Source organism: Perca flavescens, chromosome 14 (assembly GCF_004354835.1).
Source record: "Perca flavescens isolate YP-PL-M2 chromosome 14, PFLA_1.0, whole genome shotgun sequence".
NCBI lineage: Eukaryota > Metazoa > Chordata > Actinopteri > Perciformes > Percidae > Perca > Perca flavescens.
The window spans coordinates 29,617,736-29,635,874 of NC_041344.1; the positions used below are offsets into that span (position 1 = coordinate 29,617,736).

An 18,139-nucleotide genomic window follows, 5' to 3' on the forward strand; every position below is an offset into this window, starting at 1 on the left:
TATGGAGAAAAGCAAATATCACAATATTCTTGACCTCAATATCAATATTGCGGCAATATTTTAGGGTTGACAATCGGTGCTTTCACAAAATATTTACACAATGAGATTTGGGATAAATAATCAGCAGTAATGTAGATATAATGACTAAGCGGTTAAAGGCAAACAATAGAACAGCTAGAACAGTCTGGTAAGTTCAGAAAATGACATCACTTTACTGTAATGGAGCCTTTAAAACCAGGAAAAGACCAAATTTGTGTTATATTACAATATTCAAAATTGAAGACGATATCTAGCCTTAATATATCGATACAATATCGATATATTGCCAAGATGCAAGCAACGTTTTGTAGGGGCCCGGGGCATTGTTTCATCTGTGCTGCAGTAGGCGGTGCAGTAGGTGAGCAATTCAAGCACACCTCTAGCCCAATCAAGCACAAACAAGTCAACTTAATTAAGCAGGAGACCTCTTAGCTAAAGATTTACTGTAAATCGCCCCAAAAACACACTGGCCATCCTTGCATATAACAAACCCGGTAGCTTTCCCTAACATGGTGGCGGATGTTTTCAATACCCACAACCCCACTCCACCCGTACTGTGCCCAGCCAACGGGCACCACTAACCCTTCTATTAGGGATTCAACATTGTGCTGTCACTTCTTTGCCTCTACAGATTCACCCTGCCGTGTACTTTTACCCCTCTCCAGCGGATTCTTAATTAAACATGGAACAGCACATGGGGTCAGAGATGTCGCCCAGACGGCGCAGGCAAAAGGTGGCACCCACTCATGTCGGACTGTGCTACAGAGCTCGTTAACTCAACGCCTCTTCCTTTCACTGAACAAAGAATGGAAAAAAAAAACTTTTGAATGGATTCCTAATCTGCGCCCCCCCCGCATTAATTGTTCCACCCTCCCTAAATGCACTCATGTGTATACAGAGTGAGTACAAGGCGCACACACACACTCCCACACAAACACAGTTTAGTCAACTACTGTTACTGTCCCTGGCTGCAGCCTCTAAAACGAAGATGTGACTGACTCCATTACCATAAAGTAAGGACTGCAGTAAAACACTTTGTGAAAAGTGAGAATCTCTCTCTCTCTCTCTCTCTCTCTCTCTCTCTCTCTCTCTCTCTCTCTCTCTCTCTCTCTCTCTCTCTCTCTCTCTCTCTCTCTCTCTCTCTCTCTCTCTCTCTACTCCTTACCCACCCCCCTTCTCTCTTTATGATTGGCAGGTTTAATTAACAACAGGTCTTCCGGCCTGGCAGAAAGTGGGTGACAGAGTTGGCGACTGGTGGGGGGGTAAGGAAACAATACATAGCCTACTTTTGTGTGCATATAATTAGAAATGTCTGGGGGGCTACAGAACTGTGTGGGCGTGGCTGCACAGATTCAGGCAGAAGCAGGTCCTGTGCGAAGCGTCCCTTAGGAGAGACAGTGACAAACATGTCCCACATTGTTCTACATTCCTCTCTTCCGCTAGCCACTTCGGGGCCACTGTAAACCCTCCCTGCACTTCACAGGCGGCAGACAAGTTAAGGTTACCTTCGTGACATACAATATGAACGGAAGTGGGAAGAATCAGAGTTTCAGGATGCAAATTTGCATAACTAAAAGTGAAAAATGACCTTCCTCTGGCAGCTGAGTCAGGAACTTGTACTACCCTCCTCCGAGGCTTAAGCACAGCCCTTTCCTTGCCTTGTCCCCACGGTTTGATACTTGGTCCAAGTCTCTTTACATTTAAACATTCCCTTTAGGCCACATTATACACATCACAAGTAAAATATTTCTATAACAGTTATGCTGACAACACCTACCTACCCTTATAGCCCCAGAACTACAATACATTGACAGACTGAATAACTACCTCCAGGACATGAAATCCTGGAAGGCTCGGAACTTCTTTTTCCAACTCAATGAGAGTGAATCTAAAGTGTGGCTATAATTATACACGCCCAAATCCATACAGTCGAGTGAATCGACTCGAGTTGCACTGTGGGTAATGGAGACGCCAGGTTTTTGAGGATGAAGAAGAATGTGCGGAATTAGGAAAAAAAAGACGATGTCTCTGGTTCAACTGCATTGATGTTTCACTGTCCATCATGAGTCCGACAACGTTACGGAGTGATACGCTAAATCAGTGAGTGTACTCTTTCTGTGCAACACACACTGGCAAGTTGCACCATTTGACAACTGTCGCACAGCGAATATTCCATAAACACATAAGTAGCCAAGGGGACGGTGGCCGGTACGTGTCGCGAGACCACATTGACACCAACAGTCTCACCTCGGATCTCCCGGCCCCAGGCAATTGACTCCATCTCTTGAAATTGTGATTTTTTTTGCCTCCTTTGCTTCGTTCTCTTCTCTCTGCTCTGTCAAGCACATCAGATCCACTGTGTGGCATTTAAAAGGGTGAGTAAATACAGCTGACTTTTGACTTTGTTTTACATAAACACGGATAAATCCGTTTGCAGATATTTCCACTTTATTAAAACACATGCTGGCCTGAAAACCCAGTTCCTGTGACTTCATCTGGCTTTCAATCAAGAGTTTGAATGGGCCTAAATGCTGTTTCAGGGGTCTTTCTACCCAGATGAGAGTTAGATTTCAGCATAAAGCTTGAATGCTCAATATTGAGGTAATAGTTTTGGCATAAAAATGATCAGTGCTTGCACAATGTTAGCATCTCCCCTCAAAACTCCACAGTGGCTTTAAACCCTCACTTTAAACCCTAACTTGTTTTAGTGCATAATCAAACATGAATTAATTGTAATCACCTTAGGGAGTTGTGTTGCCATTTATATAGCCTGAAGGTTGAACAAAACCATCATGGACGACTCCGTAGCCACACCTATCCTGAAATCCGCCATGCCATCTGAGCAACCCATTCCCTACACAGAGATCAGAACCAGTGCTCCTCCTGTGGCAGAGAATTTTCATCATACATTAACACAAGCAAGGGGCTTCTACATGAAACACAGAATGCAAGAAAAAAAAAGAAAAAAAAGAAAAGAATCCACCCGTGCAGCCTTTTGATGGTAAGCTTTCTGCTGCTCTCATCACTTTTCTAGGTCAATACACAGGATGCTGTGTTTAAACCAACTCACAAACAACATATGTCAACTTGCTGCCTCGTGCAAGGGCAAACAAAGTAGATCTGTTTTTTAATATCTACTCGGGTCATCGCAGCATCATCCCTCCAGTGTCTGGGCCAGCCCCATCATCCTCTCATGGCCTATTATTATTGTGTACGAGCTCGCTGACCCCAGCCACAGTGCCATCTGCTCAGACTCTAGCGACGCTGAGATTAGGGGTGTGGGCCAGGAGGGCGCAGGGACACACATGTTCAGTGGCCGATCTGGAGACGCCTCCCCCGGAGTCCCTTTCACCTCGCGCCGGCCTGTTAGATCAGACGGCGGTGGCGAGACGAAAGGTGGCGCCACGGACCGAAAGCTGCCCACCAGCTGATTTCCATGCTGTTTCCCCAACAGCTTCCACTGATGTAATCAATAAACGCCCCCCTCCTGTACTCCACACACTTTCCAACTTCTTCTTTCACTTCTGTTTTTCTCCACCTCCACCTGAAAAGCCGCGCCCGCAGTACACTCGGGGGTCCATCTTATTGAATTAATGATTCAAGGCCTCCTGTAACAGCGAGCTTATAAAAACCACAACATCCTGCTCCGGGCACCAGCGGGCGATACGTCTGGTGAAACAAAATGAGGATTTTAGTATATGCCTCCAATCCTCCTTGGCTGGGCTAACACGCTCCTCTGGGAATGGGAATCTCGCTCATTCCCATGCAGGGCGTGATCCGTCAGCTCCTTGCTCATGAATGTAACCCTTTGCATTTATCTGTCCGAGTTCGGCCACGGGTGCCTCCAACCCCCGCCGCGCTCGCTGCTGATGCCGACGCCTTTTTGGAAGGGAAACACAGCAGATGCTGGCCCAGGTGCTACTGCATCTTAGAAGCGCCAAAATACTGCCATCATCTAAATCACTGCCAAGCTAACCCCGCCAGACAGAAGTCAAGACGAGAAGTAGAAAGAAGAAAGAGACGGAACTAACAAAACGGGTGCATGCCATCTAGAAGGAGCAGAGGAAGGACAGATGGTTTGAGAGGCATCGACGGCGCCAGGGTTGAAGGTTCGATTCCCAGCGGGTACACCTGCGATAAAAGTGGTTGTTAATTTTACTTTCAGACCTTACGGTCAGCTTTTGTCACACATCCTGCTGCACGTTGACACTAGGGCTGTGCAATTGATTGAAATGTAATCAGGATTATGATTTTGGCTCCCAATGATCACAAAAACAGAATAATCGAGATAAACTATTATTTAGCTCATTACGTTTTGCAAGTCTTATTTTCTCTTGTGTTCTGAATGAAAAAAATAACGTTTAAATAGGAAAAGTATTAAGGCAAATTTCACAGTTGTGTGTTTTTTTTTTACTGTTGATTTATTTAACTTTTTCCAGTTTTTTTAAGTTCAATAATTGCAACATCCTTCCTGAAGTCAACGATTAATCGTGTTAAATTATCGTGATTTCAATATTGACCGAAATAATCGTGATTATATTTTTTTCCCATAATCAAGCAGCCCTAGTTGACACGGTTCTTTCCAATCACAGAAGGAAGTGCTTGGCGTAAAAGGTGCTTGTACAGATTGTGAAACCCCCACCACACCACACCACACCATCATGTTACCTTACGTTAAAATGATTCCAAGAGTTCCGGGCTGAACAGGAAAAATGAAACACTGGTAATCGGCATTCGCGGTTAACATTTCTCCAACCCTAAATTGAGGTACCAGAATAGATATCGGGAGAGTAACCCCTAGATTCCACCAGGCGCGGCACCCATCACGGCCACCGGCACCCATCACGGTCACCGGCACCCATCACGGCCACTCAAGACAATGCTTGGGATTCCACCAGTCGCGATGCGACGCGTTCCAGAAGCGGCTCTCCGCTCTGTTCAGTTAAAAAACATGCATCAGGTCTATTTTTGACGGACGGGCCGGGCAGGGAGTGGAAGGGCTATCTGGAAAATCTGAAGGAAAATCTGTCAATTTTCTAAATAAAAACACCCTGTGCAGACTCCCGCAGACTTCCACTAAAAACCAGAAAATCTTTGATCCGTGCCATTCATAACTGGACTAAATGGAAGAAACCATTTAACGATGTATACTTCTTACTACAAATATCCAGGAAAAATGACCAAAACAAGATCTGCGAATCGGGCAGGCAAGACGCTCTGCTTTTGAGATGCTCCCGGTGTGGTACGACGCATGGCGGACAATGGTCGGAACCAAACCACGGCGCAGCCAGAACATGCCGCATCTGCGCCTGGTCGAACTCTAGGGCAAAAGTTGGATCGATGTTTCTAATCCAATTTAAATGGTTATTGCTTCTCGGCCCTCCCTACGATGGGAGATGGTGGTTTTGGACAGGATAGCTTTTCTGACCAGCTAACACTAAGACTTTTTCCTTCCGATGTAACGGTATGAAAATTTTACCTCACGGTTGACCAAAATTATCACCATTTTGGTATTATCGCGGCATTTTTTAAAAGTGTGTTCAATAAGGATTAAACACCGTGGTAATCCAACCGTGATAATAACAATATTTTAACGTCAACACTTTTAGCGTGGTTTACCGTTACACCGGTAATCGTTACATCCGTGGTCGAACTGCAATCAGGAGAATGGACACTTCATGTATACCACTACAAAGTAAGATGCTCCAGGAAAAAAAAAAAAAAAAAAAGAGGACAAAATCAGCCAAAACCTGGCATTAATCCAAACTTAGTTACAGAAGGAGGAAGTGAAGAAGCGGTTGATGAAGACATCCCGCAGCGAGAGCAGACACACAGGTGTTGCTGCTCATGCGGCATACCCTCCCCCCCCCACTGTGCACAGGAGGGTCACTGCTAACCCTGACAGGGGTGAGCAGGCGATGCCGCACTGCCCTTGTTCAATCCCTTGAGGGACACGTCTTATTTATTTATTTAATAATTGGACTTTTCTCTTTCACAAGTTTTCCATTCAACTTTTAATATCTCTTGTGTGCCACAGGGACACTCGGAGGCCCACAGGTTTGATAACTTTAAACGCCTACTTTTTAAAAGTGTAATCTCTACAGCCGCCCTGGGACCTGCACACCCCGGGTCTTGCTCCATATCACTGATTTGTTTTTTTTCTTCCTTTTTTTATCTTACAAAAATGAAGGGTAAGATAGAAGACGGGGGTGAGTCTGGAGTTAGGAGTTTGAAGTTTGGCATTTCACCTAACACGAGTTTTATCAGCACTGTGGTCTTCTACCTTAATGACACGGGGGACTAAACACGTGAGCCCGGGACGGAAAACTCGGGGAGATAAAGTGTCGAGGAGAAGGTAGCAGAGCTGAAAAAGAAATAGCTTTTGGCATCATGCAGTTATTTTACCTCCGAAAGCTGCAGAAAGGGAAAGGAGGCGAGAGGAATGCCATTGCCGCAGTTTGGCCCTAGATGTCATCTCAATCCAAAGCGACACATGCTGACAGCACCGCCACAAAAATCATCCCGTGGCTGAACTCTAACCCCTCCCCTCCAATCTGCTGAATCTGCTGCTCGGTCACCTCACGCTGCAGCGATAGGCGAGCAGTTTCCTCTCACGATTCCCATCAACCTGTCATCGGCCGTGACAGGCCCGACCACAGGTTTCATAGCCGGGGAAAAGCTTGGACAATTGGTTCAGCCGCACGGTGTAAACAAACCGTCTGCTAGGCGGCGAGAGCAATAGGGGAATATTCATAAAGATTATTCACGGCTGGCTGTCAGCGGCGGTGACAAATCTGGGAGGTAATGGCGGCGGCGAATCTAACGGAGAGCAGGACTGCACTAAATGGAAAGGCAGCCATCACTGCAGAACAGTCACGCACCTGCATATCATCTCTTTGTCCAACTCATCCCTAAAACAAGCGCAGCTTACAGGATTCAACATCATCAATCTCACCCGCCATTCCCAGAGAGTTGGCCGTGTCTGTGTGCTGAGGCCAACGACTTCAAATACCACAGGGTAAATTATCCTCGAAAAGGAAAAATAAATCCTCCCTCAAACACTCCACACTGTTATCTATCATCAATCTGTGACGTTGAGTGCATTCCTTAAATTCTGATAAAGTGCTGTACTTTGCTCTTCTGGTACACCAACTTTTCCCTTAACATGCTTTGTCTATTTCCTCCAAAGTAGGGCTAGTATGGCATCATTTGAAAGGTTTTGATAATAGTGCTGATATGGTACCCGACCCGATACCTCACATTGAGAAATATTAATATTTGTTTCTCCATTTTGACAGAAGAAGCTGAAGTTCTCAAACGCTGTCTAAACACAAGTGGCCATACAAGCACTCTGTGCTACTGACACATTTCAGTCTTCTTCAGACTTGGTACAGTATATGTCTACCCCAGAGAAGGGACATGGACTTGTAGACCTGAGCTGTGTCCCAATTCCAAACTACATACAAATGGTATCGAATATGTACTATATTTCAATTGTCCCAGTATACAGTTTTTGCAGTTAGTACAAAACAAAGTACATTGATTGCCTTTTAAATTAACAGGAAATGAGACTTGAAGATGAAGCTAAGGGTTGCTGTCTTTGTGGTCTGTAAAACTGTTATCAACACCACAGATACAGACCATGTCGTCATTAGTGGTCTGGGGTTGGTTTGCAATTGGCTAGCACCTACAGTTCCATCTTTTCCCATTCCCATTTGAAAACATGACATTTTCCCCTTTGGTGTTTACCTTCAGAATTTAAAAAAAGAGAAACCAAATTTCTGAATTTGTAACAGTGTTTTTCCGTATGCTGTAAGTTCTAGTGTTTTGAGGTTATGATGACAAATGTCGCCCATTCCTTTCCCAACATTCCACATGGATGCAATGCTGACATTTCTAGGGAATAAAACCTAATGATTTAACTTAAACTCATCATAAAGACTTTATATTTTCTGGTTTTCTGAAGCCCGTCATTTGTTGTAATGTTTCGCAGCTTTAAGCAGCACATCTGTATTCTTCATGCAGTCCGTTGTGGTACAGTGGTGTCCATCAAAAGGCACACTCAAAAGTCAAGCACATCTGGTACGCATAATGACTTTGGAGTATACTTTTGTCACTCAGTATAAATACTCTTCCTACTGAAAACGGCAACAAAAAAGGCAGAGGAATGCAAGGCACATCACCGCCGACTGTTACCTAACAGCGTTAAAGCGTTTTAAAAAGGTGAATTTATTCGAGGTTCATTGCTTCAAGATTTGATGAGACAAAGTGTTACTGCCTGGCGGGATGATATTGCCTTTCTTCAAGATGGTTGAGGAATTTAGAGACACTGGGCTTTAAATGTACTCAGGTTTCAGAGACAAATATTGTTGTCAGTGCAATTGCTTCGCCGCCTGCTTTCAAAGCATCACCCTCACACTCTCAATGCTCTGTGGACAATTTGAGACATGATCCCTGTCAGACCGTGAGCTCCTATATTGAAAGAGCGAGGGGTGGGAGGACTGCACAGAGGCGTGCACTCAGGCATTCGAAACATTTCAAAGAATTTGCTAAAAAGCGAGCCGATGTCGGAGGATCGTCTGTGGTTTAAAACGTCTGTACGCTTTAATGTCTTTGGCTTTTGTTGCCCCGGCAGCAGGTCAGTCCCCTGAGCCTCGATAATCATAAATTAGCCGCACTCCTGCATACCTGCAACAGACAGCAAATTCCAAGAGTCAAACTCCACCAGCAGCTGATTCTCAAGCATCGGATGTGTTCATGCTAGGAACCTTTTTCACGGATTTCATCCAGCGGATCATTATATATAGCTTGTTGAAATAAAACTCTGAGCTGTAAAAGCAACGAAATGAGTCAGTGATGGAAGTGCGAGCAATAGCAATCACAAACCCAGCAGCTTCCTTTTAAGTAATCTAAACTGAATACCAACATAGGCGTTCGACAACACGAGAGGAAGTCTGAAAAGGAGCAAATTAACTTTATTGTCGAAACATGTTGGAGCGATCAGCTCGACAGGATGCGCGCCGCGTGCTGGCAGCCCTCCATCTGCTCAGTATTGATTTGTTGTAGATGGGGGACAACACATTTTTAACACCTGGAGAGGCGAAGCCGCTCCTGGTTCTCCCCACAAAGACGCCTCGTGGGTTCAGGCCAAGTCCGTCTGGCAGCTCTGTCAGCTCCATTAACATGCATGGTGGTGATGGGCACACGCCAGCAGCAGCAGCAGCAGCAGCAGCACTGGGAGATCAAAGTCATAAACATACTGCACAAGGCGATAATGGTTGGAGATGGTCTCATTGCTACCACCATAAATGACCAACGTGGCTTCCAAACACCAGCCCTGCTGAACAATTACCTCAATTAATAGTCAAGAAAATGCAAATATAGCATACAGTATGACCACCAGTCAAACTCAGCCCAGCTCTGTCAAAGATGCCTTTGAACCATTCCAATGCCTCCATGTCACATCTTCCCTATGAACATGTGTAGAAATACAAAACAATATTGCAATATAGTTATAGGCCTATCGTTGTTGAGATATGAAATTAACTATATTTTATTTAATAATATATAATAAATTTAATAATATATATATATATATATTACAAAATAGCATGTTTTCTGGTAATTCAATAAATAAATAGTCCTACAGTCCTATAGTCCCACATGGTAAAACCTATTTATGTATACTCCTGTGTGACTTAAATACTGTATTGACGTAACGCAGGTCAGCTTCTGGTTTTTCGACATCACGATAGTAATGATATAGAAAAATACGATAAGACATATTTATACCGTTTTGACAATATATACTGTATCGCCCAGGCAAAACTGACATTATGAAGAAGACACTGTGTTTTAACAAGCAACCAAACCTGTGGTTTTTTTTTTACATGGACTATTTCTTTTTTAGTATGGATATGTACTGACCATCAACCATCAACAGCTAGCTTAGCTGTTAGCTTAGCTAGGTAGCTACCCTGGTGGGTTCAAACCCAACATGCCTTCAAAATTTCGTAACTCACAGAGTAATGATGCGGGGTTCTCACATCCTCCAACTCTTAACAAAACCAGCCAATTCTGAATGCGGGTCTACCAGTGGCTAACGTTAGCACGCCAGCTAAGCTAACACAACACGTAAATAAGACAACACTGGTACTAAGAGCTGTATATCTTCTCTTGATATAGGCTCTGCATTCTACCCCCACTGTCGCATTACTTCGATAGCCTACGTTAGCTTACTTTGCAGTTTTACGTACAAACGTCCAGTTCTGGGTCAAGATAGCAAGTCCCGGACCGATCTGTCCACTGAACGCACAGTGACTCAAAATTTCAAAATTGTAATCCCATACACCGCTTGCTACTGAAAAGAAAAAGTATTCACATTTCTGTAACACATGATGCATATTTGGCCAAATACTCTTGACAACTGAAGATACACAACATGGAAAGATAGATGGTGTGGAAGGAGCTGGGGCTTAGACAGGCACAATAAGGTCTATTGGAGCCGGCGACATTGCATTTCACCAACTTAACTCCCTAGGGGAAAATTGACTTCAGTTGCACAACAGCAGCCCTAACTCCTCCCTCGATGATAAGAGGAAATCATTTTAAGATAGATAGAAGTAATCACGCTGCGGGTATATATGAAAGGCATCGAAGTTTGCCAAGTCACTCAGCTATTCACAGGCCTCACGACTTCCAAACTCCTATAAAGTTTGCCGTTCTGATGATTAAAATTTAAATGTTAATTCTGTTGAACACCTTTTCAAGTTTGCTTCAGCCACGCTGCCAATAAAACTCTCGGAGACGAATGACTGGTGACGAACAGCAGAGGCAATTAAAATTTCTCAAAAGCCATCAAAGAGGTGGAGTGTAGGGAAGGAAAGGCCCGATTGACTTCCACCTCAGCCGGGCTGCTTTGCTCTCACTGGCTGCATCTGTCAGGCTGCTTTGGCTGATCGAGTATATCCACACATTTTATGCTTGACCCATCCATTTTAACTGAAGAAAATCAGGCTCATGCAGACTGTTTGCAATATGCAACCCATCTAATGCTGCATCAGAAAGGTGAGAAGCGAAATGCTGGCTGTACTCATCATTTTAAATTGGTCATTTTTATCCATTTCCAGGTTAATTGCGGCCATTCTTCTTCAGCCAAAAAAGGCAATTAAAGCTAGATTGTTTAGTCTGTTGCTTCTAAAAAAAAAACTTTCAAAAAAATCAGTCCCACAGCTCTGGAGACATTGTGCTGAGCGTTATATTGATAGATTTCTTTGATTTTTCTTCCTTTAAAAAAATGGGTGTTGAAACAACCCTTGTTCCTTTGACATCTCATTATCACAAACTATAATTACAGAATGCACTCATTATCTTTAACAACGTGTAGCCATTATGCAGTTGTTCTATTAAAGATTCTTGTGTTATTTCCTCCAGAACAAGCACATTTCATCATTGCCTTTTGTGCGAACATACGCTCCATTTTCTCCATTTAAAGCTTCCACATTTGCCCCAGGAGAGCTGTGTGTGTCAGGCTATTTTCTGTTGGATTAACACTGAGCCGGATTCACGCCGCTACACACCAAGGACCCTTTCTACATCCTCCCAGCAGCCTGTGAAAGCCCACCTTCTTGTGTCAGCGCCCATTTCAGTGGGGTCTTTTCACGCTCACCTCTTTCCGACCTCCAATTTCATAGGGTTTGGAGCGGCGTGTCAGGGCTGCTCAGTGTTGGGGTTAGCTCACGTGGTTTTATTCTAAGATTAAATTACGTTCCTGCGCTGACTCCTCGGAGACCCAGCTAACAGGGCCCGGGTGCACTTAAACAACACAGCAGGTTGCAACTTCAACAATCACACATTCTGTAGGTGAAACTACACAGCTGAGGTAAGAGACCTCCAAGTGCAGCCACATGCTGGCACTCCACGTTAGTATAGTGGAGCATTTGCCTGATTACAACAGAAATGAGGTGAGGTAGCACTGCTTTTTCTCTTGTTTCAGCATTAAAGCTGTACGACACAACTCGTTGGCAGCCCCAGAAGCTGTGGTGTAGTCCACGTGATACACAGGTATACACAGTATACCCACTAAGAAAGCTCCAGGATTTCCACATACCCACTTAAAAATGCCCAATGACACGCAAAAACATACATAACATATATTATATTTTTGATATATTTCAAATTGTCATCTGTGTTCTTTTTCTTCGCATAGGCTAAATAAAAAGGTATTTCCACCGTAAATTGGTGCATAAAAGTGTATCCAAATGCAGGAAATTAAGTTGTTGACGCTCAAAACTTTCCTGGGGGAGGACACCCAGACCCCCCACTATGATATGCCCCCCCCCTTCCCTAAAGGCAGATTCTGGCACATCATTAAATAAATAAATAAATATACACATACATACATATAGACACACACACACACAGTACAGTATACCCACTACAATACATTAGACTACACCACTGCCTAGAAGAGAAATATTGCAACTTCAATACTCATATATTAGATGTCAACAAACTGTCGTTTACAGTACCAACCAAAATGGGTTTGTAATATTGAGTAGAAACCAGTGTCACGTATCGAAAGTTCACGACGAACGCCTCACCTTTCAAAAAGAAAAATCTGAATTTTATTACATTTGCTCCAAGGATCGCCACAACCCGGCTCCCATCAATTAATATGCATCAAGTGATGCAACCGTCCGCAACGCAGCCAAACTGTGTCGCAGTTTGGACTTGTTAACTTTTATCAGATATGATCTGATCTAAATCAAGCAACTTCTCAAACATATGGTATACTTTATTTAGACATGGCTCGTTATGTCTGGTGATTGAATATTACTTTAAAACTTCAGAAATGAGTTAAACCAAGTTTAGACTCCCCCCAAACGGCGGTAAAACATTAGGTATTGGAACCGATATCGAAGCCCTTTGTGTATCTCAAAATACCAAAGCAACGGCAGAGAATACAGATCTGACATAGGCAGGCATGGGTGTCGTTGAAATGTTCACCACTCGTTAGAGGCACAACGATTAGACAATTAATTCATTAGTCGAAGGTATTGAGCCTTGAAGGTATTGCCTGAAATAACCCAGCACTGAGTACTATGAAAACTTCTCCAGCCCAACGATACTTGCATTTGATTCTTTTTGTACCCAGATCTAGGAACAAATTACTATTTGTATGGTAAAGCCAGCAGCCAATTACTGCAAGCGTTCTTTGATTTAATGATGTGTGATTGGCCCACTACCCCAACAGCTACAACCCATACAGTCTGTGGTGTGGTGAAGTTACGCCTATATGAACACTTTCATTTGCATTTTAATGCGACTGAATGCTTCCATTCACATGACGGGTATCCAATGAAGTAGAAAGAATTGTCTATTGGTACTATTGGTATCTATTGGTATCAGTATCACTTTAAGGGAAATGGTATTGGTACTGGTATCGTATTTTTTAAACAATATCCAGCCCAAGTCGACGGACAGGAAATCAATCAGCAACTATTGTGAGTTTTGAGTTACTTTTGGAGTATAAAAATCACTGGTTCCAGCGTCTCTGAATATGTTCTAGTTTCCTCAGTCCTTTATTACAGTAAATTAATATCTTTGGTAGTTGTACTGCCGGTCATCCAAAACAAGACATTTGAATACGTCACCATGGACTCTGGGAAATTGCGATGTTCATAGTTTTATAGACCAGACAGTTTCATTATTTGAAATAAATAATCACATATTGATTGATAATGAAAATAATCATTAGTTTCAGCCCTACTACTAGGGGCGATATGATACCTTACTTTGACCTATATAAAAATGTCTAAACAAAAGCCGCCATACAAGAACTTGGACATGAAATACCGGGAAACATCTGATCAATGAAGTAAAACAAATTTTAAAAATAGACTACAAATCTGACCAAACATTTAATGCCAACTTTCTCAAAGACAAAGTGCTGCATATTTGAGTCGATACCAAAAAGTATTCTAGGTTCGACATACAGCCCAAGACAGAAGTAGGAGAGACCAGCTTTGTCTTCTACTTCCTATGTGGACATTTTCACACATTGCAAGTGTCCATTCTTGACAACAGAATTAATTTCCAATGTACGTGCCAGCTGGCGAAGAGACACACAGTCTTCTCTGTTGATCGGTGTAATCTCAGAAGACAGTTGGGTTGCTACACTAAATCTTGCCTACAGAACCAACTTGATCCTGGAGAGCAGGGAGTGGCTCAGTGCACGTCTGTTCAGCAGCAACTGCTTTAGGTGGCTGTGTAACCGACACCGGAGTATTTATACCGTCGCTTGCGACGCTCACACAAGAGTTGCAAAGCATTCTTGAGATTAACCAACTGTCACTTTTACTTGGGACAACTTGACTGGCTGGGAGTGACCAGAGGCATTTGTTCTACCCTATACTCCACAACATTCCTCGAATGTCAAAGGTTTGGAGGCCTCGGAAATCTGCAACCATTCAAATGTTAAACTCCAGAACTGAAGTCGCATTTGAACTCCATGGGCTCTGTTGGATTTGAGGTATTATGGCATTAAATCTCAGTTTTTCCCCTCACTGAGCAAACTACTTCTGTCTATCAGAGTTTGACTGACACACACACACACAGAATAGTTGCATCTGCCAGTGCCAGTGTTTTTATTTTATTTGGGGCAAAAAACTGACATTACTTATTCATCTCTCCACTGTATTGCTTTGTAGCAGCATAAAAAAAACACACTCCTCCTGATTTGTTCCTCCCAAACGCCTCTGATGGCTGATTTTCAGCAGACTGAACCAATCATCCCCTGCACCAGCGACAAAATCATGCAACATGTTCCATCAATGCTATTAACATGCAGGAAAGTTAGCAGCCCATTTAATGTGAACATCATCGGCAATAAATAAAAGCCAGTGAGAGATGACTTCATCACTGGGATGGGATTTTAACATTTTCTGGCATGACACATTGGAGTAGAGAATGTGGATGCCACCTACTGAAGCCTGACTGTCATGATGCTGAATGCACTTGGACAGAGATAGAGGGACAGAGGAAAGAGAGTGGAGGGCTCAGGATGCAAATAATGAATCCACTTAACTCGAATTTCATCTAGTGAGGAAATGTTCTTAGAAAATACAGTAGCCTAATCAGAAATACTACTGAGCCGTGTAATGAAATGAAATGAGGCTGTGATTTTACTCGACGAGGTTGCAAGGCAATTCCACATGTCATGTCCCCCGTGAAATATTAACATTTCAATACACATAGGCTACAAAAAGGAGAAAGTTCACACCAGCGACAGCAGCCAGGGTCGGATTGTAACAGCGGAACGCACACTTTGAGACAACTTTTCAAGTTGCGGAGAAAAATGCAAGATCGGCTTCGAGATTTATGTCTAGACTGTGTAGGCTGGGGGGGGCACTTTAAACCTCTGACGACCAACTTTAAAAACAGCGAGAGGATTTACAGGTGCGCGCTCTAGACACATTCCAAACTGGCAAACATGTTAAATGTTTCCTTGGTTGTTGTTGTTGTTTTTTTTTTACCTGTTGGCCCTTCCATGCTGTCTGCGTAGATCCTGACGGCCATCATCAGTAGCAATGCTGCTGAATACATGCTGGCAGAAGAAGTAAAGTCCATCTCGTTCTGTCACAAGAAGAAAATCCTAAAGGAGAGTCCAGCAGCGGTTGCAGCGGGACTGGAGAGAAGTTGTGCGCCAGGCTCCGTTCATTGCTGCATCCCCCCGCAGAAGAAGCGCTGTCTGCCCGCTCCCCTCTCAGCCCGCACAGGGAGCATCTGATCTCGAGCTAAAGCGTTCAAAAAGAGCCCCCCCCCCACCACCACCCCCACTTTCCCTTTTTTCCTGTAACGGCTCCGCTACTTTTTTTTTTTTTTTTTTACTGTCAAAGTAAGCAAGTGGTACGCGGGAGTGCGGGGCTGCGGCGCCTCCATGTGGGGAGGCGGTGCATCTCATTCTCACACTAGTCCTGCAGTGGCCCCAGATCAGCCAATTACTAGACATACAGTACAAATGGGGACATTTTTTCCTCAATGTTGTCTTTTAGTGCATTGCTGGCTTCCAAACAGACTCGTGTGCTCGGCTGTTGCTCTCACGCTAAAGCCGCCACATTATAAATATTTGACTCACTTGTGCTGGGGGTATATGTTTGCAGGGGTGAGGCTGGGGGGTGCTTTTGGGGCTTCAGCATTGGCGATGTTAGACCCATTTTAAGGGGTCATTTATCAAGCCCCCCTCAAGTTCATCTCAGCCCCCCTAAAAATTATAATAAAAACATTTTATTTATATATATATATATATATATATATATATATATATATATATATATATATATATATATATATATATATATATATATCAGATTAGAACCCAAATTGAAATGTAAGCAACTAAAATTGCTGAATGTTAGAACATTGTGTCAAATTGGTCGTTATTACTTATAAAGTGTCAGGTTTAGTTCCATCATAGTGTTTTTTAACTGACGTTGTTGTTCAGTAGCAAGCTCAGAGATGATCAGATGATGAAATTACTGATTTAGCAGCAGGTTTTTTTTTTGCAAGGCACTGTATACGTGTCACGTTCTCATTAGGGGCTGAGCCCTCGTAAAGGTCTGATCCTAGAACCGCCCCTGGGCTCCAGCCAACGAATGTTTTCTCAAAAGTCCGGAATCTTTCCTGAATCTGTCCTAGCTCCTGCTACTAATAAATAGTATGGAAGAGGATTTAGGCCAATGTGAAGATGTATTGGATTTCTGTGTTTATATTCTCAGAATTCAGATTTTTTTTTTCTAATGCTTTGGTTACATTGAACGCGTAACATATGCAGAGCGTAATGTATATTTTTTAACTGGCTACATGCTGCGCACACATGGGTGTATATATAATATGTGCTCTAGGCTCATATTAACCACCGACATCTTCTTTTCTTTCTTTCTCAATATTGGCATTTAGGTGCAACCTCAGGCCTAAACACAGGGATCTAATGTACAGTAAATGCAATACAAAACAATCTTTTAAACATTTCATAAAAAATCCATGGAATATTAAACAAATAAAATAAGATCATTAGAGTGACAATGTATTTGTTTCTTTGTCCAGTCCAGTTTGGAAGCAAAGGGTTGATGAGTCTAACAGAAGGGCTTATACAGCTTCCTGGAAGGCCTAGTGGAGGTCTCTGCTCTGTATGAATGGATGGATGGTAACACAGCCATTGTGCGACGGTAGTCTCCGATTCATTAATGAGACATGGCCAAATAAGATAAATGGATGTAGCTCCAGTTCCATCAGCCCACTGTTGGGCTGTATCTCAAAGTAAATGAAAGAAAGTAAACACTGTTGGGGAATATGATTAAAGCACGATACAGCATGATCATGAACAGTACATGCATGGTGCTAATCCAAAGCTCTATAACAGGGATCTTCAACAGGGGGGTCCGGGACCCCTAGGGTGTCCTCAGAGTCAATGCAGGGGGGCCTCCAAATTATTGTTAATTTAAAAAAAAAAATTAAAAACATGAACATTTACCAACATATTATTAGCAAATATAAATCCCCACTGATGATAGGCTTTCTGGCCTATAGGTAAGGTAGTCACCAAGGCCATACACAGATACAGTTCATCCTGAGAATTTACTGTGCCACATGTACTGTATGTTTAACATTAAAACATGATTTACAAAATCATGCCAGCAATTATTTCAATAGCTTAGTATGCTATGCATAAAAGGTATGTAAAAAGGATTTAGGCCATCCAGCACGTTATGGTAGACCCAGTTTAATATGCAACTTCATTCCGTACATTATATGTAGTAGGGGGTCCCCGCTCCGTCTCACTTTCAGTTAAGGGCTCCTTTGCTTAAAAAACGTTGAAGACCCCTGTTCTATAAAGCCAGTTTGACGTGGAGATTTAACACCAGCCTTGAAATGAAAACTACTAAATTTAGTTGGTGAATTAGTTGGTCTTATGTTTGTAAGAATACATTTTTGCCAGTTTACAGCATACAACATCTTGATTTTTGGTCTCAATCATCTTTGGATTTGAAACTTGAACTCGTGGTGTTGGTATTGATCCGGTCGCCAGTAAACTAGTCCT

General features: G+C 43.0%; 1 protein-coding gene across 6 annotated transcripts in view; it reads right to left on the bottom strand.

The window, feature by feature from the left end:
• ptprua (protein tyrosine phosphatase receptor type Ua) overlaps positions 1–15,852 on the bottom strand; it is a 246,327-nt gene extending 230,475 nt beyond the window's left edge. For all 6 annotated transcript variants that reach the window (XM_028598344.1, XM_028598343.1, XM_028598342.1 and 3 more), the window contains exon 1: positions 15,576–15,852. In XM_028598344.1, coding sequence (XP_028454145.1) covers positions 15,576–15,669 — 94 coding nt within the window. In that variant the 5' untranslated portion in view covers positions 15,670–15,852. The remainder of the gene's footprint in view (positions 1–15,575) is intronic.
• Positions 15,853–18,139: the final 2,287 nt, after the last annotated feature.